This window comes from Colletotrichum karsti (genome assembly GCF_011947395.1).
Source record: "Colletotrichum karsti strain CkLH20 chromosome Unknown Scaffold38, whole genome shotgun sequence".
NCBI classification, from domain to species: domain Eukaryota; kingdom Fungi; phylum Ascomycota; class Sordariomycetes; order Glomerellales; family Glomerellaceae; genus Colletotrichum; species Colletotrichum karsti.
In genome coordinates, this window is record NW_024065938.1 from 154,123 (window position 1) to 176,283 (window position 22,161).

Consider the following 22,161-nt stretch of genomic DNA (forward strand, 5'->3'; position numbering starts at 1 on the left):
TGGCCGCAATAATGAAAAAAAATGAAGCTATTCCAGAGTGAAGACCCGCCGGATCGGGAAGGGAGGGAGGGCGGTTGTCAACAAAGAAAGCAGGAGCGGTCCCTGGCAGCAACTACCATCTTTTCCCCGGCAAGTCGCGCACGCGCCGCGGTGGACGGCGGGAGGTCTGTCGAAGAGACCAGGTAAGGTAGCTTTCGAGGGAGGAATGCTGCTTCGTCTCGGCGGTCCGGGGTGTCAATTAATTGTCGGACGTATTAAGCAGATAGACGCGACAGCAGCAAGGCAAAGCAAGGGGCGTATCGAGGGGTTGTTGGCTCTTTGTGCTGGCTGGAAAAGTTCACCTTGGAGCTTCACCTGGAATGTTTTCGCGACGGCTGCCCGCCACCGCAATTGAGAGCGATTGGAGCACGGACCCCTGCAGCGTGTCCGTCGTCCACGCGCCGTGGTGACCGGGCCTTGTATTACATAAGCGATGAGCTTAAGCAAGCTTGGGCCATCTGCCTTTTCTTGCACGTGATGAGCCAAGGCCTTCGATGATAAACCTGAGGCAGACAAGCGAACTTATGTAAGGCAGGGAAAAGGCTAGATCCTGGCGGTCCTACGTCACTGATGAATCCATCCATGTCTCATTGTTCCACCTCCATCTTGTCGGCCCATCCTGGCGCAGTCCCTCTCACTCTTGAATCCCGACATCTGCATCCTGCTTGGTGCTAGCGAATTCGCGCAAATGGGGGACGAGAATACGATGCGCCGTTGAGAACAGGCTCAATCGCATCATGAGAGGCGGCCAGTCTTGACGATGCAGCAGCACTGCTCAGACGGCAATGGCAATGGTCCCTTACTTTGACGATCCGTGTCGATGTCGATGCGGGCGGGAACTGGCTTATTGTCCGTCATCTCGGTCCAAGTCCCGGACCACAAGCAAGCATGGCAAACCTGCAGGACCTGCAGAAGAAGCAAGCGGCGGGAAATGGAAGCACACCGGTACTCGGCCAACCCTGCAAACTCCTCGCTGCAACAAACAACGAGTACCAGCGGCAAGCAGCACAGTTCCCTCGGCCAGGAACAGAAAACCCCGCCTGAAGACACCATCACGAAGTATGCCGTCCAGTTCGTCGTCTGATCCCTCAGCTGAACCGCCCATCTCCTGTCAGTCAGCCAACAACCTTCAGCACGGCAGACCAGCTTGCCAGCTCTCACACTCAACCCACGTGAAAGCGCTATGTGACAAACGACAGGTCCCTGTCGGGCCGCTCAGAATCCTGAAGATCAGGATCCACGGCACCGCCATCCCCGGTCGTTGCAGGTTTCAAAGTGCGCCGTTTGAGGCTCGAGAAGAAATTAATGACTCCGCAGCCAGCCACAACGCTGCAAATTGGTGCCACCCCCGCTGCGAGACCCCGCCATCGCCTTCATTTGGATTGGCCGTTGGCGGCGTCAGTACCAAAGTCGCAAAGGTGTCGTCAACCCGCGCCAATTTCTCTCCCACATCCATCACCTATCGGAACGTTACAGACAGACGACCCGTTTGTTTTTCTGTTATTGTGACCGTCGCTCCGGCCTCCATCGCCAGAGAACGTATATCTTGCTGTCGGTCCCCTTCACTGCTTTCTTGTCGAGAAGTCTGGACTCGCTCGTTCTTCAACCACCAACCTACTTTGATACCCCGACGGACCGCCTGACTTTCGCGCTCCCTCTCTCCAATTCAACCCCTCACACCATCTAGTTGCGATCGACACCAGCAAATTTCTTCACAATGGCGATTGGAACCGTCTTGGTCACCGGGTAAGTCGCATTACCCGACCCAGCGCGCAATGCGACAGTTCGAGAGCCGGGAGAGGCTTCCACGAGGCACTTTCCGTCGATCGCTGTCGCATTGTCGGCGCAAAGCTAGCAAGGCGCGATGAAAGGCTAATTGCGAATTCTCGTGGCTTGCAGTGGCACCGGCTACATTGGCTCTTTCACCACCCTCGCTCTTCTTGAGCACGGCTACGACGTGGTCATTGTCGACAGCCTCTACAACTCCTCCAAGGTCGCTGTCGACCGCATCGAGCTCCTCGCCGGCAAGCGTCCCCACTTCTACCAGGTCGACGTCACCGACAAGGCTGGACTCGACGAGGTCTTCAAGAAGCACCCCGAGATTGATAGCGTCATTCACTTCGCTGCCCTCAAGGCAAGTCAGCCCTCACCCTGTCGCAAACCGCACTGTCGACTAACGCGAGACGCAGGCAGTCGGCGAGTCTGGCGAGATCCCTCTCGAGTACTACCGTGTCAACGTCGGCGGCACCGTTTCCCTCCTCCAGGCCATGACCGACAACAATGTCCCCAACATTGTCTTCTCTTCCTCCGCAACCGTCTACGGCGACGCGACCCGCTTCCCCAACATGATCCCCATCCCCGAGCACTGCCCCATCGGCCCCACGAACACCTACGGCCACACCAAGGCCTTCGTTGAGCAGGTCATCACCGACCACATCCAGGCCGAGCGCAATAAGTTGAAGAAGGCCGGCAAGCCCTTTGAGCAGTTCAACGGAGCTCTGCTGAGATACTTCAACCCCTGCGGTGCTCATCCCTCTGGTCTCATGGGCGAGGACCCCCAGGGCGTTCCTTACAACCTGCTGCCCCTGCTCGGCAAGGTCGCCACTGGCGATCGCGAGAAGCTCCTTGTCTTCGGTGATGGTAGGTGAACCGGTCGAAATGATACTGAACGTCTACTGACAAAAACAGACTACTCCTCAAGAGATGGTACCGCTATCCGCGACTACATCCACGTCGTCGATCTGGCCAAGGGCCACCTCGTCGCTCTCAACTACCTCCGTGAGAACAAGCCCGGCGTCAAGGCATGGAACTTGGGCTCTGGCCGTGGCAGCACCGTTTTCGAGATGATCAAGGCCTTCAGCGCCGTCGTCGGCCGCGACCTCCCCTACGAGGTTGTTCCCAGACGCCAGGGTGACGTCCTCGACCTTACCGCCAACCCTTCGTTGGCCAACAAGGAGCTGAACTGGAAGACCGAGTTGACGATGGAGAAGGCCTGCGAAGACCTGTGGCGCTGGGTCAGCAACAACCCCAAGGGTTACCGCCAGGACCCCCCTCCGGAGCTCCTGGCCAACGCCAAGCCCACGAGCTCTTGAGGTGGAGAGAAATGAAAGCATCGGAGCACTGCCACCTGCATAGAATTGGCCTCCATATTGCTCATCATAGACGGTGTTAGAATTAGTGCTATTCCCAGCGACAGCCATGAGACGACGTTTCGCCATTTATAGAGAATATAATGAAAAAAAAAGATTGAAGAGATCAAATTACAGGCTCAGTTCCTTCTAAACGCTTCACAGCCGTGCATCGAGTCAATCGATCTTCAGCAGGAGCTTGCCGGTGGTGTTACGGCTCTCCAGATCCGTGTGCGCCGCCTTGACATCCGCGAGCGGGTAAGCCTTGTGGATGGCGACCTCGACCTTGCCCGAGGTGATCATCTCAAACAGCTCGGCGCTGTACTTCTCCAGCTCCTCCCTCGTCGCCACGTAGTTGTTCACCACAGGGCGCATGACCTTCAAGTTTTTGGGTCCCAGCTTAAGAATGTCGAATGGGGGAACAGCACCCGACTATCACAATCATCAGCCAAACGATCCGCATGTGACACACACAGCCTGTCAAAACTTACCGCGTTACCAAAGACGACCAACCGCCCCTTGCGCGCCGCCATCTCGAGGTCGCTGTCGAACGTCGCCTTTCCAACACCGTCGAAAATGACGTCCGCGCCGTGGCCCCCCGTGATCTTCTTCACCTCCGCGACCAGGTCCTGCGTCTTGGAGTTGACGACCCACTCGGCGCCGTTCTTCTTCGCCAGCGCGCACTTCTCGTCGCTGCTCGTCGTGCCAATCACTTTCGCCCCGACGGCCCGCAGCATCTGCACCAGCTGCAACCCCACGCCGCCCGCGGCCGCGTGCACGAGCACCCACTCGCCCTTCTCCACGACGCCGGCCTCGCGGATGAAGGTCCAGGCCGTCAGGCCCTGCAGCAGCGCCGCGGCGGCCTTGTCGGTGGGCAGGGCGTCCGGGACGCGCAGGAGCTTGTCGGCGGGGACGAGGGAGTAGGTGGCGTAGGAGGCGAAGGGCCCCATGTAGACGACCCTGTCGCCGGCCTTGAAGCCGGTGACGGAGGGGTGGACGGAGGCGACGACGCCGGCGCCCTCGCGGCCGAGGGTCTGCGGGAGGGGCGCGGCGTAGAGGCCGGTGCGGAAGTAGGTGTCGATGTAGTTGACGCCGGCGTACTCGTTGCGGACGAGGACCTGGCCCTCGGCGGAGGGGGCGGGGACGGGGACGGAGGTCTCGTGGGTGAGGACCTCGACGCCGCCGGTGCGGGGGACGCGGATGGCGGACATGGTCTCGGGGTGGGTTGCCATTGCGAAGTGCGGGGCTGGGGAAAGGTCGTTGAGGGGTCTTGGGGAGGCGTGGAAGTGACGACGGGTGGGAAGACTATGAGGTCGGGATTGGGTTGCTGTAGCTCGTGGTGGTGTAATTGAGATACGGAGAGGCGGTTGATGTCTGGTGAAGAGGAGGGGTGAGGATGATGATAAACACCTTGGGAGCTTGTGGATTGCCGATGAGGAGGAGGGGAATCTCGGAGACAGCATTTTCTATGCGGGATCCGGTATGGCGTGCGTTCTTTTGCGATTAAGCGGGGGTTATTAAGTAGCAATGTCTCAGACCCTTCTTTTTTTGCGTCTCTTCTTTTTGTCTCTTTTTCTGATTCAGTATTCGGCAATACTGCTGAGCAATCATTTGAGAATGGTTTCCGATGCGGGCTCCCTGGCGGGGGTTTAGTAAGCAGAATTCGGGTGTGTTCGTGAGGAGGAGGGGTTTTGGTTTGTCGGATGTCGGGTAGCGATCTCCAGCTTCGGGATTGTTCGAGGTCTTTTTCGGTGTCGGGACCCGTCCGCCGCCCGGTTGCGGGCCGGGGCCGGAGCTGGAGGCGGGTTTGCTTGGTAATACACTGTAGGCGCGCGGGGTCTCTTGGTGGTTTTGTGGGGGAGGTGAGTTCCGACGATGAGGGCTGTTTGATGTGGTTGACGGTTTGTTTCGTGGCTACCGATTGAAACAATTCATTCATGAATTCCGGTGATTGCATTTCCAAGCCGTGAGGATTTATGGGCCATAACCCAAGACAAATATGGTAGCACAAAGATAAGTGATGATTTCTTCTCTTCTTCATGTTCGGGATAGGAGCAACTAACTGCACGCCAGGGTGATTTAGTTGGTACAGGTTTACCAATCTGGACAATCTGAGTGTGATAACACTCATGCAAGGTAAGTTAAGACTGGGTGAAGGCTTGCTGAGAGTAGGAAAAGTCGACTGTGTTTTACCTATTCGCAGCAGACTTTCCCTCTTCCTCACTCAGCATGATGAGGCTTCCTCTCGCCGTGTCCCCAATCACTCGTTTTTGGGAGAACCGTGCTCACCAACGTCTTTGGGCAGATTCAAGAGCATACTCATATCTTAAGGGTGTGACTAGCAGTGGCACAGGATGGCGAGATCAAACGCTTGCCGATGCATGGGATGAATAAGTTTTAGACCGTGTACGCACACACTCTCGCTCTTGGCACGAACTCATGGTCGCGGCGGTTACGATCCTCCCGTCCGCAACGGCCACCGGCCTAGGGACGTTAATGAGCACGCGAGAAAAGTATGATGCTCCCATCGGCGGATGATGGTATTGTCTGGTCGAAGGATCTGGTTTGTTCTGACCTTCTCCGGGGTGTTTCTCATAGACGCAACGGCTGAGTAAGTGACCGGCATATTCCTTCCTTGAGAGACTTCCGAAGAGCAGCTGAGCGTCGACGGCTAGTCAGTCAGTCTTGAGTTGCCAAGGCTCAGATGCAGAGGACGGCATGTCAATGCGTGGGAATCGGGGCGGCCGGGTGAGTGAGTGTCAATCGGCCGGGCTTCTGTGTTGCGCCTGTTGAGATGAGTTTGTGAGAGTGAAAGTGAGAGTAAGTTGAGTGAGTGAGTGCGGTGGCATGTGCAGGGCACTTTTCCCGCGGTTGGATCTGTTCGCAATGAATGGCGTCCTCGATTGAGGCTCAGCCGTCTTGGCTCTTGTCTTTTCCCCCTTCCTCTAGCGGTGAGGAGGGTGCTGATTGGGTTGCTTCGCGTCGACTTGCGTGTTTTGCAGGATTTCGATCTTGGGATGTTTTTCGATGAGAACCGAACCGAAGCTAGTTGTCCCGTTGGCGGGAATTTGGGTCCATCTTCGGCCACGTCAAGATGGAGGACGGGACCGATGGGTTGGCAGCTGCGCCGTTGGAAGAAAACGCCTGAGCAGGTAGGTACGTATCTTTTCTCTCGGTTTCTTCAAGTTCTGGATGTCGTCGGCAGGGGTCTCGATTCTCGTGTCGCCTCCCAATATTTCCGCATCCAATATTCCCCATTGGCTCACTTCGGTGCCCCGAAAAATATCTCGTTTCCCGGTCCTCGTTTCTCGCGAACCCCAGAATCGGAAATCTAAAATCAGGGAGGCCAGACTCTTTTGCGGTGGTGCGGAGCCACTTGGCGCGGGTGATGAGGCTTTCTGGGTGTTCTGGGCCGTCCTTGAAGTTTGAACTTCATTGTGCCTCACTGCCATGTTCTCCTCAGTCAAATGGTGAGGTAAGGTACCGTAATTGCCAATGACACTGTCAATGATGATGAATTCGTCTTCCACTGCCTCAGTTTCCCCACCTTGCTTGCTGTCAAAGATCGCCCAAATGTCCGCGTATGCCCTGCCACGGCCATCCAATCCCATGGAGGGTATCTCGGCCTCCAACAAGCTTAAACGAGGGATGGGCTGGGTTGGTCGCATTGAATCTTTTTTTTGCCTTTTGGCTATTTCTTGACTTTTTTCGTTCTTGTGTCGCCCTTTCTCCTCTTCTCCTCACGAGTTGCTTCTAGCGGTCAATCATCCCCACCTGCAAGAAAGCATGTCCCTACCTCGTTGTCGTTGAAGAAGAAAAAAATGCGATATTCCCGTTGCGGTCTCCTGGAATATATTTCGCCGTACGGATACAAGAGTCAAGACCGACGACCGACGACCGACGACCGACGACCGACGACGTCATTACAGGCCCTGTCGCCCGTCGTCTGACCTCGAAGAAAATAAAGATTTCAAGCCTCATTTGCCCCTGTCGATTCATCGCTGAATAGCAACCCTGTACGCCATTTAGGGGACCAAGAGGTGTGATTTTGGGGGAGGGACGAACAGATGAAATACGACCCGACGACACCTCAGCTTACAGCGTGAGGCCAGCTCAGTGAGTGAGTGCCCGCAGGTGAGAGAAGTCGCGGCTCCACTCCGCTGAAACGCGACGCATTGTCGCCACAGAGCCACCGGCACCGAAGTTGCGCCTGCCACACGAACAATTACACGACTTTTTCTCTCCTGTCAGCATTTTCATTTACAGGAGCAGAAAACATTTTGGTCTTTTTACTTCCGTCCACAACGCAATTGGACAACCACTTCAGACACCTCACTCGGAGGAGGGACTGTGCGTGCTGTGTGCCTTGCTGCTAAGCTGCGCCTTTCCCGTCACGTCAAGCCTCGTTCGAACAATTCAATTCAATTCAGTTCCCTGTCAGAGTATCCGTATTGGACCCGACGGGAGCTTCAAGGCCCCCCGGACGGCAGCTCCAAGCCGAAGCTCCGCGACGAACCAGAACCTGGAAACCACCAGACGCTGCCACTCAGACCAGACCCATCGAATCTAACGATCCAATCCGACCCTTTTTTCTCTCTCTTTTTCTGCCGCTCAGCCCTTTCCCATCCCCGTGGTTTTCCCCAACACCTAAAGGCTGCCGTAGCCGTCCCTTTTTGTCACCTCGTCGTCGATCCTGGATGCTTGTCTTCAACTTCCCGTTCATGCCATCGAAGCACCAGACACCGCAGCGCACCGGTTGCCACCGGGTCGTAGGCCGTCTTTTCCGCTCGACTTGACAAGACAACTATTGCTGTCCTGTCCTGTCCTGACCTGTCCGTCCAGGTTTGCTCGACCAAAGGAGGACGAAATCTTGGGACGAAAACGAAACTTTGCGCCGCACGTCTCCTCTTCTCTCACTCACTCACACCGCGTCTAACCTCGCTTTGGCCGAACCTCACTTCATCTCACTTAACTTACTTACGCTCACTCACGCTCTTTTTTTCCGACCTCGACCTCACCTCCCGCCGCCGCCTCTTTACGGCCAACTCATCGCCGTTATCCATCATACGGTCCTACTCGCCTTCAACCCCTCCCCGGCTCCCCGATGCCGACTCCGCCGACAGAGGATGACCGCCAGAAGCGGATCATCCAGTTCGCGGAGGAATGGGGCATCGAGCCCCCGCCATCGCCGACGCCGCTGTCGCGGCCCTCCAGCCCACCTAGTTACCGGTCTCCGGAGGACGACAACAAGGCCGAAGACCTCCTGAAGAGGAAAGCCTCATCCCTGGGCCGGACCGACTCCACCACCAACCTCAGGCGCGCCTTCACCTCCAAGAAGAAGGCATGGGATTACAAGATCGTCTTCGAGACCCTCGACCAACATGTCGCCGACCGCGGCTCACCCGGTATCGCTGAGGCCCTCATCATTCAGCTCATTCAGTCTGGCGGCGACGTGAACATGGCTCAGAAGGCCAAGACGAGTATCCTGCCGCGGAGGAAGAGCTTGGAAAGTTTTGGTGAGCGCAGCAAGGTGCTCCAGCATGCCGTCCACAATGGTCAGGTCGACATGATCCAGGTCCTGCTGCCCCACGCCGACCACTTCGCCCTGGACGCTTCGTTACCTTTGGCCATGCGCGCCGAAAATGTCGACGTGGTGGAGCAGCTTCTTCGCTACGGTGCCGGCGTTCTCCAGAGCAGCGAGACCCACGAGGTTTTCCGTCAGGCATGCGCCTCGGGGCGTCAAGCCGACATGGTTGCCATCATCCTTCGCTCGGAAGCGAAGCCGCCGTCAGGTTGGCTATCTCAGTGCATGGTGGATGCGACCAAGGCCGGATGCTTGGCCACGGTACTCCATCTGAGTCGATCTGATGCCGACGGAGACTACAACAATGCCGAGGCACTGAAAGTCGCCATTGGACAGGGCCGTCATGACATCGCCCTCGCTCTCGTCATGGGCAACCACCCACCGAAACGACCAGGATTAGACGAGGCTTTCTCACAACTGCTGGACCACCCTTCTATGAACCCTAATGATAAGGTCGCTGTTGCTGAGTTGTTGCTTTGCGCCGGTACGGACGGCGATGGGCCGGCTCTGGCACTCATTCACGCCGCAGCCTCCGAGTTCCAGGATATGGTTAGTCTGTTGGTCAAGTACGGAGTATCGATCGAGTATCAGGACGCCATGGCCATCCGGAAAGCCATCCAGAACGGACGGATAGACGTGGCGTACACCCTTCTGAGCGGTAGCTCAGAACTCAGCGCAACTCATGCCTCGGAGTGTGTCGAGTTGATTCCGAGGAATATGGCCTTGGAGAGCCGTCGGCTACTGCTAGACCTGCTACTACGGAGAGGTGCGAGCGGTACAGCATTGCACGACATGCTCATCGAGGCAGCTGAGGCCGGTGATGTTGACTCGGTCAAGCTGCTGCTCACTCCTGTGTTCCCGGGAGGCCGGCCAATAGCCGAACATGACGTGAAGAAGGGCCCACGATCCATGGTCTACGACCGCCATCAAGTCGCCTCTGTCGATCACAAAGGAGGTCTGGCACTGCAGATTGCCGTCATGAGAAGTGATGTTGCCATGACCAAGGAGATGCTGATGAGCAAGCCGTCTAGTGAGACCCTGGCCCAAATATTCCCTCTGACCAAGACATTATCTCGGCAGAACCGCTATCGCATGGTTGAATGTTTCCTCACCAGTGGCCTGACCGGACCCATCGTCGACGAGGCACTGCAAGAAGCCATCGATGAAGAGCCACCGCATCGCGATGAGGACCTCATCGGCCTGTTCCTAAAGTACAACACCGATATCAACACCAATGAGGGATCAGCACTGGTCGCTGCCGTCACCCAAAAGGATCTTAGGTTACTGAACGCCCTACTTAAGAAGAACGTCACACCACAAACCGCTGCCAGCATCTTACCCCGAATCATCGCGACGCACGATCCGCAGGCGAGGCTAGATATGGCAACCTTACTTCTCACATCTGTACCGACCCTAGAGACGGCCAAGGTCTCCCAAGCGATGCTCAACGTCTTGAACTACCGTCCCGCAGACCTGAAGCTTTTGCAAGTGCTGCTGCTTCAGGGCCGGGCCGATGTTAACGTCGACAGCGGCATCGCCATGGCTTCTGGTAAGTGAGTCAAATGATAAGTATGGACTGGGTGTTGACAGCTAGTAGCAATCCACAGTCATGACCCTCCCGTTCTCGAAATGCTCTTGAAGCACGGCAAACCCTCGTCTCAGACCGTCAGCCGAGCCATCAACGAGCTCTCACAGATGCAATCGTCAGAATCGAAAGCCGAGAAACTTGAGATTCTGTTATTCAAAACCAAGGACAAGGCCCTCTTCAACGATGTTCTCGTCAAGGAAGTCCACTCTCTGCTTCAGACGGATCCCGAGAAGCGGAGGCTGTCAATAGTCAAGGTGCTTCTCGAATCAGGTGCCGATGTCAACTCTCACAACGCCGCCGCTCTTTGCCACGCTGTTGCCGCCGGCGATACGCAAATCACTGACCTCCTCTTCGCCGCCCGCCCAAGCCCTGCGTCACTCGCCTCAGCTCTTCCTCACGCATTGCGCATTGCCGACCCGATGGACCGACTCGATTTCTCCGAGAAGTTGCTTGACGCTGGCGCGCCTAGTGCGGAAGCAAACAGGGCCTTGGGCTTCGCCATCAACACCTACACCAACGACATTCCTCTGCTAAGAACATTATCGGTCAAGGCCAACACCAGCGATGGAGAAGCTTTGATGTCAGCTGTGAAGAAAGAGCGACCCGACATTGTCGAAATCGTTTTGAAGCAGAAACATCCGGTTGCTGTCATGAACGACGCGTTCGCCGAGGCGGCCATGTTGTCAGACCGAGACGCCAGGGCAGGTATTTGCACTTTGTTATTGGACCACGGCGCCTCAGGCTCAGTTCTCTCCGATGCCCTCCTTGCTGCTGCGGCAGATGGCGACCTGATGCTGGGAAGTATTCTGGTGTCTCACGGCGCTCAGATTGATGAGGAGGCGATCGTTGAAGCATGTCGATCGGGCGCTGCCGACGTGTTGACGATGCTGCTTAGTGGAAGCACGGCGCCGAAGAAGTCTACCATCGAGAGAGGTTTCCAGGCCGCCACGGAAGTCGGCAACCTCAAAACACGTGCTGCCATCCTGCAGCCTCTACTTAGCCATGGAGTGGATGGCGAAGCGCTTCACGAACAACTCGCTTCCGCCGTTCGGTTCGGAGCCGATGGCGAGGACCTAGTGAAGACTTTGCTGGAAGCTGGCGCCGATCCTAACCACAACAAGGGAGAAGCTGTGTGGGCAGCTACGAAGTGTGCCTACCTCAATACTCTGAAAATGATGCTGGGGCAGGTCGACATAGGCACCAAACTGGTGAGTAACACGAGCGTTCCATCCCGTGCCTTTTCTAACGTAAACCAGAAGCACAAACCAGCGCCAACCACCCTCAACAGGGCCTTGAGAGCGGCTTGGAAATTAAGCCGAGAACCGCGTGCGACTATAATCGACGCGCTCTTCCGAGCAGGTCTGCCGATATCTGATGACCTGCATGTGGTCCTGAACCAAGCTATCAACGAAGAAGAGCCTGACTTCAAGCTCATCAAGGCTTTGATCCGATTTGGCGCCTCTCCCATCGCGAATGATTGCCAGACACTCATCGACGCCACGAGGAGAGTCATGGTACGCCCGCTGGCCCTCATGTTGGAGTCTAAGATCTTGGGAGAAGACCTCAACCTCGCCATCCGGGAAGGCTTCACCAAAGACAACTCCCAAGAATGGTTCACCGAAGCTGGTTTCAGCATCCTACACAGCTTCTTACAAAAGGGTGCTCACGGTGATGGATTGAGCTCTGTCCTCACTCAAGTTGTCGACATGCCGCTGTCCGAGTCCGATGACAGTGTCAGTCTCGCCAACGGCTTTGTCGACATCCTCCTGGACCACAAAGTCGATGTCAACTACGACGACGGCAAATTGCTTCAATCCGCAGCCGCCGCCTGCAACTCATTTCTCGTTCAGCGACTACTGGAAAAGAAGCCGAATACAGAGTCGATCTCGCGAGCCTTTTATCGCATTTTCGACAATCCCACTTCTGAAGAGGAAGCTCTGGAGCTAATTCAAATGTTTACTGACTACGCCGATGGAGAGACCCGGCTGGACGTCATGTACACGCCGCCGGACTCAGTACCTCTCCTCTTCCTTGCCATCCTGCAGCACCCACGATCTATTCAGATCACCAAAGCGTTGCTTGATGCAGGGTACTACTACGACCAGATGATGCCCTGCAAGGTCATGGAGGATGTAGATGAAGAGCCCATCACACTCATGATGTGGGCCTTGCTTCAACCGCAAAAGAAAATCAGCAGTGGTATTATTACAATGCTGATTGAGACGGGCGCAAAGGTCAACTTCGAAAGTCGTCTATCGCACACGACGCCTCTCATGCTGGCGATCCAGACACGTCGGCCGGACATCGTCAAGACGCTGCTGCTAGAGGGCGCAGAGGTGGATGTGTGCGATGTGAAGGGCAACACACCGTTGACGTTGTCGACCGAGGCTGGAGGTGACTTGGCCATCAAGATGATGTCGAACTTGCTGGCCGCTGGCGCTTCGAAGAATGACGGATCACTACACAACGCCGCTCGTGAGCTGAACCTTCCCGCCTGCCAGGTTTTGGTTCAGTACGGCCACGAACCCGACTTCCCGAGCACTCTCCATGGTGGCCGAAGTGCACTTGGAGAGCTTGCACGGCACGCCGCGGATAACGGCGAACTCACAGCAGCACGCCAAAAGCTGATGGAACGAGTCATCAACTTCCTCATCGAAGCCGGCTCCGATATCACCCTGCGCACAGAGGGAAAATCGATTCTCATTCTTGCCCTGGACTCCAAAGATCCTCTCGTCACCAGCCGAACACTGCTCAAGGCAGGCATGTGGAAGCATATCAACAAAAAGTTTAATAACTTCTCCGACGGCAAGCTGACATACTCGCCCACGATGTACGCCACGCACGTACTGCCAAAGACGGATCAACAGGACGACCTCGTCAAGCTCCTCCGCGCGAACCGCGCAGAGGACGTCTACTACTCACACATGGGCCCTCAGCCAGAGGGCGCTTGCGGCATGCCCGACGACATAGAGGCCCAAGAACGCACCCGCCGAGCGCGCCTCGACCGCCTCAACCTCGAACAGGAGGACCACCTCCTCTCCATCGCCCGCAACCAGGAGCTCGCCACCGTGCAGGCGCAGATCTGGTCAGCGCAGGCCGAGCTCGAGGACTCGCGCCGCAAGCGTATCCAACAAGACGACATCATCGCCCTCAACGAACGCGCGCGCGCCGAGGACGACGTCTTCGCGGCCGCCATGCGCCGCAAGCGCAGCGAACGCAACGCGGACCTCGAGCACCAGGTCGCGCTCACCGAGGCGACCATCACGCGCGCCCGCGCCGTCGAGATCGCCGAGCAGGACCTCGCCCTCACGCGGCAGTCGATGATGCTCGAGTGGGAGAAGCAGATGGCGACGGAGAAGGTGGACCACGCCAAGGCCATGTCGGCGATCCGGGTCGCGGAGCGGGAGGACGTGGACCGGATGGACCGCGAGGCCGAGGAGCGCTTCAGGGCGCGGCTCGCGGAGCAGAGGAGGCTCGTCGACGGCCAGACTCACCTCGCGGGCCAGCTTACGAACGCGGGCGTCAACGGGCGGCGGCAGATTGGGTACATTACCGGGGAGATTAATTAGTTTCCTCCTTTATGGGGAGGGAGAAGGGGTGTGGGTTTTTGTCTACGGAGAACGCACGAACGTGTCTCCTCTACGGGGCCGTGTTTGTCGGCTCGCGATATGGTACGGAATAGGTAGAAAGAGGGGTTTTGCCTCGAGGCGTTCCGGGGGGGTTCAGGTTACATCGCACGCGGGGATTGTGTGCCTGCCGCATTTTTTTCGGGGGGATCGTGGGACATTTTTTTCTCGTCTTCTTCATCCATCTTCTTGCGTAGCTATCTTTTTTATTTCTTGTGTAGTTTCTTCCTTCTATCGTTCCCTTTGTACGAGCGAGTAATGAATCATATCAAAATTTCAACCGAGACCGAATGTTCCCGGCCCCTCATGTTCATGATCCCAAGCCCCCCTATCTTCCGTAAAGAGATGTCAAGCCCGGTGGGATTTGAGGCAGCTCAATCCTGATGTCCAGATTGTGGATAGGGTATTCACGATCGGCGGCGCGGACTGCTGCATGGCCTCGTCTGATCTGTGTGTCCCTAGTTCCCTCCCCATGTGGAATGGGACTCTTCTCGACTTCCGGGCTCTTGGCTTTGTGCATTTTGACTGGATGACGTCTGGGACGGGGCGGAGGCATGGGAGTCGCGTGGTTTTTGGAGGTGTGTGGTGGTATTTGCTACGATGGAGAGTTTTTCGAGGTAGGCTTGGCTACCTATCGATGTGATGGATTTGGGGGCGGCGGTTGGAGCTGCCCGCGATGATTAGTTGGCTGGGAGTTTGCACCCAACAGAAGAACGTGTGAGTGATATCGCCAGGTGCGACGCCCCGAAGGCGAAAGGTGACGGGAGAGTCAGTCAGAGGAAAGATGTCTGGCAACTTGTCTAAGGAAATTGGTTTTCGCTTTGGCCTCTTGAGCGTGAGACGGGACGTCAGCCGAGTCGGGGAGGAGTTCGCAGATCGCTATTACTCGCGGGCGGGTTGGCGATCGCGAAACGGGTTGAGGTCCCCGACGGCCGGCCTGAGTCTTCATGTTGACAAGTGAGAGGTTGGATTGCTGGCGGCCGGCAAGTTGGCCGTTAGGAGGAATTTCGGAGTGAAGGTCTATGATGGGCTCCGACGAGTCGTGGTGCTGGGGTAGTAACCACGCTGATGGGTGTCATTCGAATTTCAATGGATATGCCAGATGTCAATCACCAATTGAATCCCAGGCTTGCTTCGGACGAGTACAGCAACGGGTTGTGCAACAGAATTGGGAAAACTACGATGTCGACGTCACGATGCCGGTTCGACGATCACGACGAGCCGCCCCCGAGTTTCCGACGTGTTCTGGTCTTCCGGGGAACGGTCGGAACGAACGGCTCTGAGGTTTGGTTTCGAAGGTCCGAGCTGCGGGAAAACCGGCCAAAACCTAACGGAATGGAAAGAAATAGGATCACGTCAAATCATTGGATGACATGACGATCCGAACTCCAAAAAAGTTTCGAACGTGTGTTTTATCGCGGCACGTGTCGGTCGCATCGTTCGGGAGTTCATTCAGTGGGAACTTTCCTGCTTCAGAACGTGTTTCTCACCCTAGATATCGCGTCGGGGAGGTCTCGAACGACGCGAAGTCACGTCCAAGGAAACTTGTGACGAGGAAAAAAAGGCCTTGACGGGGATGATGGGATGTCTTGCATCTGTCAAAACGTTAGACGAGGGGGAGGGAGGAAAAAGAAATGAAAAAAAGTGGTCATCCATGTGGTGTGCTTCTGGGTTTATTCACGTGTAGAACTGTGCCATATTGCTTTTTCTTCTTCAGCGGAATACGGCACGGCAGTCGATGTTTTGGCGTGAGCTCCACCCCTACATTGGCTTTTGTGAAATCGATACGACGTAGATGGGAATGAATAGCATCTCATTGGATAATTTCAGAAGGGTGTACAATTGGCGACTGAGTCGGGTTGAATCCCGCGGCGATCGCCCACTTTCCGAGTCGTTGACTCGTCTTTTCGCCCCCTTTTTCTTGCTGGCAGCGTAACATTAGGAGAAATTCTGGCGATCTTCCTGAACTCTCGTGTGTGTGTTGGCTCGCCGTTGAGGATGGGACGGTTCTAAAGATGGCTTTCGAGAGCTGGCGGGGGCTGTGTATTGTGGCTTGTTGCTAGATTGAATCTTCACAACATGTAGACTACGAGAGACTTCATTCAATGTTGAAGATTGGCCGGCTGTATCCGTGGATGAGACCACGCACGTTATCAACATCCATCTCAAGACAGCGGACGAACCCGGCCGGCAACCCGACATCTTCAGCCATTTCAGAGCAGCACATGTTTTATGCCAAGAAACATCTCTTTTGTGCAACACGCGTGGCATAACGCCACAGAGCTTCCCTTCCTCCCCAAGTGGCTCAGCGACCCTTGTCCCCGTCCGCATGTAAGTCAGCACTCAAAGACACTCTAAGTAGATTGCAGAGAACTGGGCCGCAAGCGGTGACAGGTGTCCGATGGAGCCTCATCCACCTGCGAAGTGACCGTCATCGACTCGGGGCGCCGTCACGACATTTCTGGCCCCGAGTCAGCGCTCGCCTGTCTTCGACCGTGGTGCCGCGGAGCCATCCCGCCATGGGCCGCCTATTGAAAAGTCGCGGCACCAACGTCGAACGGCTGAGGCAGCAAGCTGTCAGCAAACATGGTCTCTCGGTGAATGATTCAAGAGTTTGCGTTTGACGGGTTTGATAGGTGCGTTTGGCTGCTCGGTGAAGACGAACCGCCGCAACGCATTTCGTTGGACCCTATTTACCAATATCAACCGCGTCCGAGCGTACATGGCGTAGACAGATTGGCGAAATTTGAGAAGCCACGAGACTGAGGAGGATAATTTGCGCACTGCTTTTTGATGTTTCGACGTCCACCTGTATTCTGTTCTCGAGGGTGGACTTCCGACTTCGTTGCCGGATTTCTCGTACCTCGTATTTGTCTCTGGACTACCTCAATCCTCTCGTTGCGGATTCTCCGCCGAATACTTGCGTTATCGGGTCAAGTCAGGACAAGTCAGGATGTTCTCGCCTTGCGAGCCGCTTTGACTCCTTCTCCCCCGCTCTCAGGTTGCCGTGGTGCAACTCGAAAGCACGTGGGCCGGCGGCAAGACGTTCTCGTGAGGTTACCTTCGAAGCTTCGAGCCGGACGTCCACTCGTCGAGATCAAGATTCGCAACGGATGAGTTGCTCCCAAGAGGGCATGTCTCCGTGGCCGGTAAAACCGAAGCGGTATGAGCCACCGCGATTGACGAGGCCACTGAGATCTTTGCGAGTGGTCTTATCAATCGAACATATACCTGCCTTTGTGAGGGTATTTGCGATCTCTGTAAATAGCTCTGGTTCCGGAGGCATTCCTTTAAGACGTGGAATTATGATTTTGTGATTGACTCGATACTCAGGGGGTGGACTACACTCCGGTACGTGCGTGAACGGGGACGCGGCTCCAGAATTGGCGAAACTGGGCGGGTTCGAGAGATTTTTCCCTCAGTAACGTTGACAGGACACCACCAGCCGTGCAAAGAGTTGAGACGACATGACATAGACGCCTGTCTAGATAACGCAGCTCGGTCATAATCTTAATTGTTCATTTGGCGGCTGAAGCAAGGAATTTCCCACGATGTTCGAGAAGAGCTACGTCTTCGCTGAAACACGCGGTCTGGTGCCAGCCGTTGCGCTATCAGAATAGGCAATGACTCGCGATTCTCGTCACAGCAGCATGGAACCGGGTTGCTGCCGGTGCGCCTCCAATCTTGCCATCCACTGCTATGTAATGTCCAGCAAGCACTGCGACACGGTTATCCACAAACAAGTCGAGATCATCCAGCTCATTGTCCCTCCAGCCTCTGGTTCTCAAGGCCTACTCAGCCCCAAGCCCATGGTTCAATGAAGCGGGAAGTTATCACCAGAAAAGGATGAAGATCTGCCACAATTCAACAGCTTGAACTGATGGCTTGAGCGTTTGGACTTTAAACTCGGGTCCCTTAGTCCAAAAATGCGCCCGGCTTGCCGGCACCCCAGAGCCCCGGACGGCGCCGGTTCCTCGTTAGCGTGCTGCCGGAGGCGTCAAAGGTCAGTGGGTGGTGACAACGTGGCTTTCGGTCCATGCTTCATGCACATCAAAGTCTGATGAGATTGCACCAATCCGCAAAAGCCCCCTCAGCTGTCCCTCTAGAACTCTACTCTCCAAGCTCACGCCTCTAGTTTTCCTGGCTTCTGTTTGGAGGACGAGACGAACGACAACGACGACTGACTGGATCCCACATGTCCCGTACCCTTACGCCATGTCAGGGTTGGGGTTGCAATCGCACGGACGCCATCCATCGGGGAATCAAGTCTTGAAAGAAGAGATCAGCGCGTCTAGCGCGCCCCTCTTTGAGCAGAAGAGACAAGCCTCATGCTTGTCTCTCTCGTTCTGGGCGCCTGTCTCTGTGTCTCTCTCATTCCCACTGCTTTTCTTCCTTTCATTGCACCGCCTGCTGCTGCTGCGCGGAATTTCCCAGTGGTTCCCATTCGTGTGCCTGGGCCGCGTTAGGAGAAAAAAGGGGGCCCACGGTTTGAACTGTGGAGTGGTGAAGGTTGCAAGCCCCCAACAGGGCTTTACCATCCCCGGGCCTTACTACTATCTGAAGTTCGGCATATGGTTAGCAAGGGTGGCGATGAGCGGGTTCCTGCCTGCGCTATTCTGCTCTTGTTCTTACGAGGATCTGGGAGGAGAAAGAGAGAAGGCAGAATATAATACCAAGGGCCCGGGACGGGAAGATCGTTGGCTCGAGCCGTTGTCTTGTCTTGTTTTTTCGCGCCTTAGCACCGCACACCTTCTTTCGTTTCTTTTTCGAGAAGGGATGGGGCTTGCTCTATCTTGAATATCACTTTCTTATTCTGCACTGATCACTTCAAGGCCTCTGGACGCTTTCTAGTCTGGTTCTGGGTCTTGTCTGATCTATCACATCTTATCCTTTTCGTCTAATGTTTTGACAACCCTCCCGGGGTGTTATTCGCAGCCATGGACGGAAAGATGATCCACGACCTGTTTGGGACACAGGATAACTCCCAAGAGCCGGAGCCGTTGGTAAACAAGACGAGTACGATTCTAGGCGTGGCCATCAGCTTTCAAGTATGACATTCCGTATCGATGTAGATCGTACCCATCTAACAACTCACAGGTCATATCATGGTTGGCCGTCGCTCTGCGTATGTACACGCGGGCAAGGATGGTCAGATCCTTGGGATGGGATGACTTGTTCGTCGTATTAGCGCTCTTCTCAACAACGACGGGTACAGTTGGGACTTGCGTGGGTAAGTCGTCACATCTCAGTCGGGGATCTTCCCATGGTTAATGCTGACTGATCCCGAAGCTACCAAATACGGGTTGGGCAAACATCTAGTTGCCCTCTCAAGAAGTGATGTACAAAATTACCTCCGCGTACGTCTGCTCTCCAGCACGAAGCCAGCCAGCCAGCCAGCCGAAATCTCGTTGACTAACATCCGCAACCTCAGACCTTCTACATCGCGAACGCCTCCTATCAGATGTCGACCGCCTTCATCAAGCTCTCCCTCCTTTTCCAGTACCTGCGAATCTTCGACGAACCCTGCTTCCTCCGACGAGTCTGCATCTGCACCATCATCTTCACCAGCCTCTGGGCCGCCGCCTACACCGTCCTCGGCTGGATCCCGTGCGTCCCCGTCCGCGCCTACTGGGACTGGACCGTCCCCGCCGCCCGCTGGGCCTACGGCTCCCTCAACGCCCCCATCTTCTACGCAACCTACGCCAGCCACTCCTCCGTGAACGTGTTTTTGGACTTGGTGGTGCTGGCCATCCCAGTGCCGCTGTACTTCAAGCGCGACGCGCCTCTCAAGTCGAAGCTCGGACTCCTCGCCCTCCTCACCGTCGGTCTCGTCGTAAACGCCATCTCGGTCGTCCGTCTACTCTCCCTGGTGCAGCACAAGGCCGCGACCCAGCCGACCCTCGATTTCCCCTGGTACGCCCCGATCAGCATCGTGCTCTCCTGCGTCGAAGTCGATCTCGCCATGGTGGCGTGCAGCGTGCCGATCTTCTGGCCCGTTATTCGCAAATTCACCGACGGCATCTTTGTCACGAAGGAGGTCGAGGTCACGAGGGAGGTCAGGAGGTTGGAGAGCGTGGAGCTCGACGACGACTTGGACATGGAGGCGGACAGGAGGTCGAGGGTGGGCAGCGAGGCGAGCTTGCGGCAGGAGACGCTTGCGCCGGTGGCCCGGGGTCGGTACTTGGATGAGTTCGTCGCCCAGCAGGTGGACCCGTTGAGTAGGAGTAAGAGTGTTGTGACACAGATCAAGACGGGCGAGGTGGATGACGCGAAATGGTGGCAGAAGGGCAGGTTAGAATAGGCCGCCGTTCAGGAAGAGAGTGAATTCATTTTGTTCAAGGGTTCCATCCGGAGACGTCCTCGTTGAGCGCTGAAAATGTGTTAATTGACAAAACTGACAATAAATTGACGATGAAGTGAGCAATCCTCGGCACAAAGGTATCTCTGCCGTCGAACCCTGAACTGTCACTCTATGTCGATGACATGTCGAGGTAGCTCACGTAGCCACGTATTCCAAGAGGGTAGCATTTCCTCCCAGTGCAAGTTGATCACAACGTGGCCAACCCTTTTAAATACTTCGCCATGGCCAACAAGTGCCAGGCCATACGTGAAATGATCGCTGCCTGCCTGCCTCGTCACGGGCATAAACTGAACTTCGTACCCAACATCCTCGAGGGTATCGAAATAAACATTTCCGCTCGCGTCCGCGTCGGAATCGCTACCAAATCTGACTGGTGCGTGATTCTCCCCGGAAGCCTTGATGCTAGCGATGTCCAAACACGAGCTCGCTGAATGACCTGTCGAAGCCCCAAAGCGGGCAGTGAGTAGCAAAAGCACACTCTCCAGGGTGATGCTGCCACCCGTGACCTGTCCGGTCTCGTCCCCGGTCGAAGTTGTGGTTTCGGCTCGGACGACTCTGGCGAACGGCGATTCAAAATCGAACGTCTCGTCTCGATGAATCAACTGTCCATCGACCGCGGCCCATGACCAAGAGGGAGCTCGAAACGAGCGAGGCCGGCTCCTCTGTACCGAAGAAGGCTCTATGTACCAGATCAAGGCTTGCGGCAATCTGGAGCCCCAAAGGCCGGCCAAGTAAGTCGTTGGTTCTCCGACGTCAGACAAGTGTTTTTGCATCTCCTTTGCAACCGCTGAGATTGCAACTAGTTTGTCTGAGGGCTTGGTCATCTGACAAACAGCATAGTCGGCTAGAAGGCTGTACCAGTCCTCGTAGTATGGCAGGTCGGGATCTTCGAGTCCAGAGGTGTACGACATGATCAGTCTCTTGAACATGGGTTGTCGTTGCGAGTCGACAGCGCGGTGGTACTTGAAATACCAGTAGACATTCTCGATATCCGGCTGGGTTTCGGAGCAGTGCATTTCTTTGCACTCCCAGTGAACTTGCTGTCTTCCCCAGTATATCGTTCGAGGGCTGAGGACCCTTTCTTGTAACACCCATGCCCGTTGTCGTATTACTGCGGGAGAAAGGCTAGCATCTTCCCGTCTCTTGATGTCCCAACCGCCAACGTACAGAGCTGTCTGGCATGTGCCCTTGACCGGCAATTCAACGACCAATGGTTTTACTGCGTTTGTATTTCGTGTAAAAAAGCAACCTCCATCATCGTCTCTTGCGTCTAAGGCGGCGATGCATACGTAAGAGCCCTTGTAAACTTGGTGCATCTCAGCTGCCTGTTGCCTCCAGTCGTCCTCAGAATCCTGCAGGATGCAGAAACGGTCGATCCAGATGTATTGTAATCCGAGCCTCTCTAGGATGACAAACGCATCTTTGAAGGTCTTTGGAAGCGCATCTATGGCTCTCCCCTTCGACAAAGCATCACAGGTCAGCCGCGTTAGTATTAAACTCGGATCCCAAGTCTTTTTCCCCCAACAATGACTCAGCGTGGCATAGCTGGCCCTCGCCTCTATCGAGTCTCTTGATACCAGGCGAAAGGTCTTGACCCCTCCAATGGTATCTCGCTTGAGTAAACGCGCAGGTATGAAATGCTGTTGCACGTTGCAGGAGCAGTGATTTTCGTTGCATCCGTTGAGCCAACTCTCGATGAGAGACCAAGTACCGATGTCTGCCGTAGAACTTTCTAATGCAGCGTGTAGATCTTGCTGCCTGGCTTTGAAGTTGACCCTATTAGTTTTTGGTTGCTGACTGGATTACACAACATTGAATCATTGACTTGCCTGAGT

The 22,161-nt window shown here is 55.6% G+C and overlaps 5 protein-coding genes across 5 annotated transcripts; 3 read left to right on the forward strand and 2 right to left on the reverse strand.

Moving 5' to 3' along the window:
- Window positions 1-1,756: 1,756 nt before the first annotated feature.
- On the forward strand, window positions 1,757-3,131 carry CkaCkLH20_10137 (UDP-glucose 4-epimerase; the record flags this gene model as incomplete). Its single annotated transcript, XM_038892851.1, has 4 exons — window positions 1,757-1,785; window positions 1,939-2,149; window positions 2,229-2,679; window positions 2,728-3,131. The coding sequence occupies 4 exons, from the start codon at window positions 1,757-1,759 to the stop codon at window positions 3,129-3,131; spliced, it is 1,095 nt and encodes a 364-aa protein (XP_038741771.1).
- A 213-nt stretch (window positions 3,132-3,344) lies between these two features.
- On the reverse strand, window positions 3,345-4,399 carry CkaCkLH20_10138 (zinc-binding dehydrogenase; the record flags this gene model as incomplete). Its single annotated transcript, XM_038892852.1, has 2 exons — window positions 3,345-3,599; window positions 3,659-4,399. The coding sequence occupies 2 exons, from the start codon at window positions 4,397-4,399 to the stop codon at window positions 3,345-3,347; spliced, it is 996 nt and encodes a 331-aa protein (XP_038741772.1).
- A 3,872-nt stretch (window positions 4,400-8,271) lies between these two features.
- CkaCkLH20_10139 (uncharacterized protein) lies at window positions 8,272-13,908 on the forward strand (the record flags this gene model as incomplete). Its single annotated transcript, XM_038892853.1, has 3 exons — window positions 8,272-10,304; window positions 10,359-11,547; window positions 11,596-13,908. The coding sequence occupies 3 exons, from the start codon at window positions 8,272-8,274 to the stop codon at window positions 13,906-13,908; spliced, it is 5,535 nt and encodes a 1,844-aa protein (XP_038741773.1).
- A 4,994-nt stretch (window positions 13,909-18,902) lies between these two features.
- On the forward strand, window positions 18,903-20,266 carry CkaCkLH20_10140 (uncharacterized protein; the record flags this gene model as incomplete). The annotated part of the gene is made up of 4 exons (XM_038892854.1): window positions 18,903-19,013; window positions 19,063-19,195; window positions 19,255-19,322; window positions 19,397-20,266. The coding sequence occupies 4 exons, from the start codon at window positions 18,903-18,905 to the stop codon at window positions 20,264-20,266; spliced, it is 1,182 nt and encodes a 393-aa protein (XP_038741774.1).
- Window positions 20,267-20,430: 164 nt separating this feature from the next.
- Window positions 20,431-21,342, reverse strand: CkaCkLH20_10141 (uncharacterized protein; the record flags this gene model as incomplete). Its single annotated transcript, XM_038892855.1, has 1 exon — window positions 20,431-21,342. The coding sequence occupies one exon, from the start codon at window positions 21,340-21,342 to the stop codon at window positions 20,431-20,433; it is 912 nt and encodes a 303-aa protein (XP_038741775.1).
- Between the last annotated feature and the right edge of the window lie 819 nt (window positions 21,343-22,161).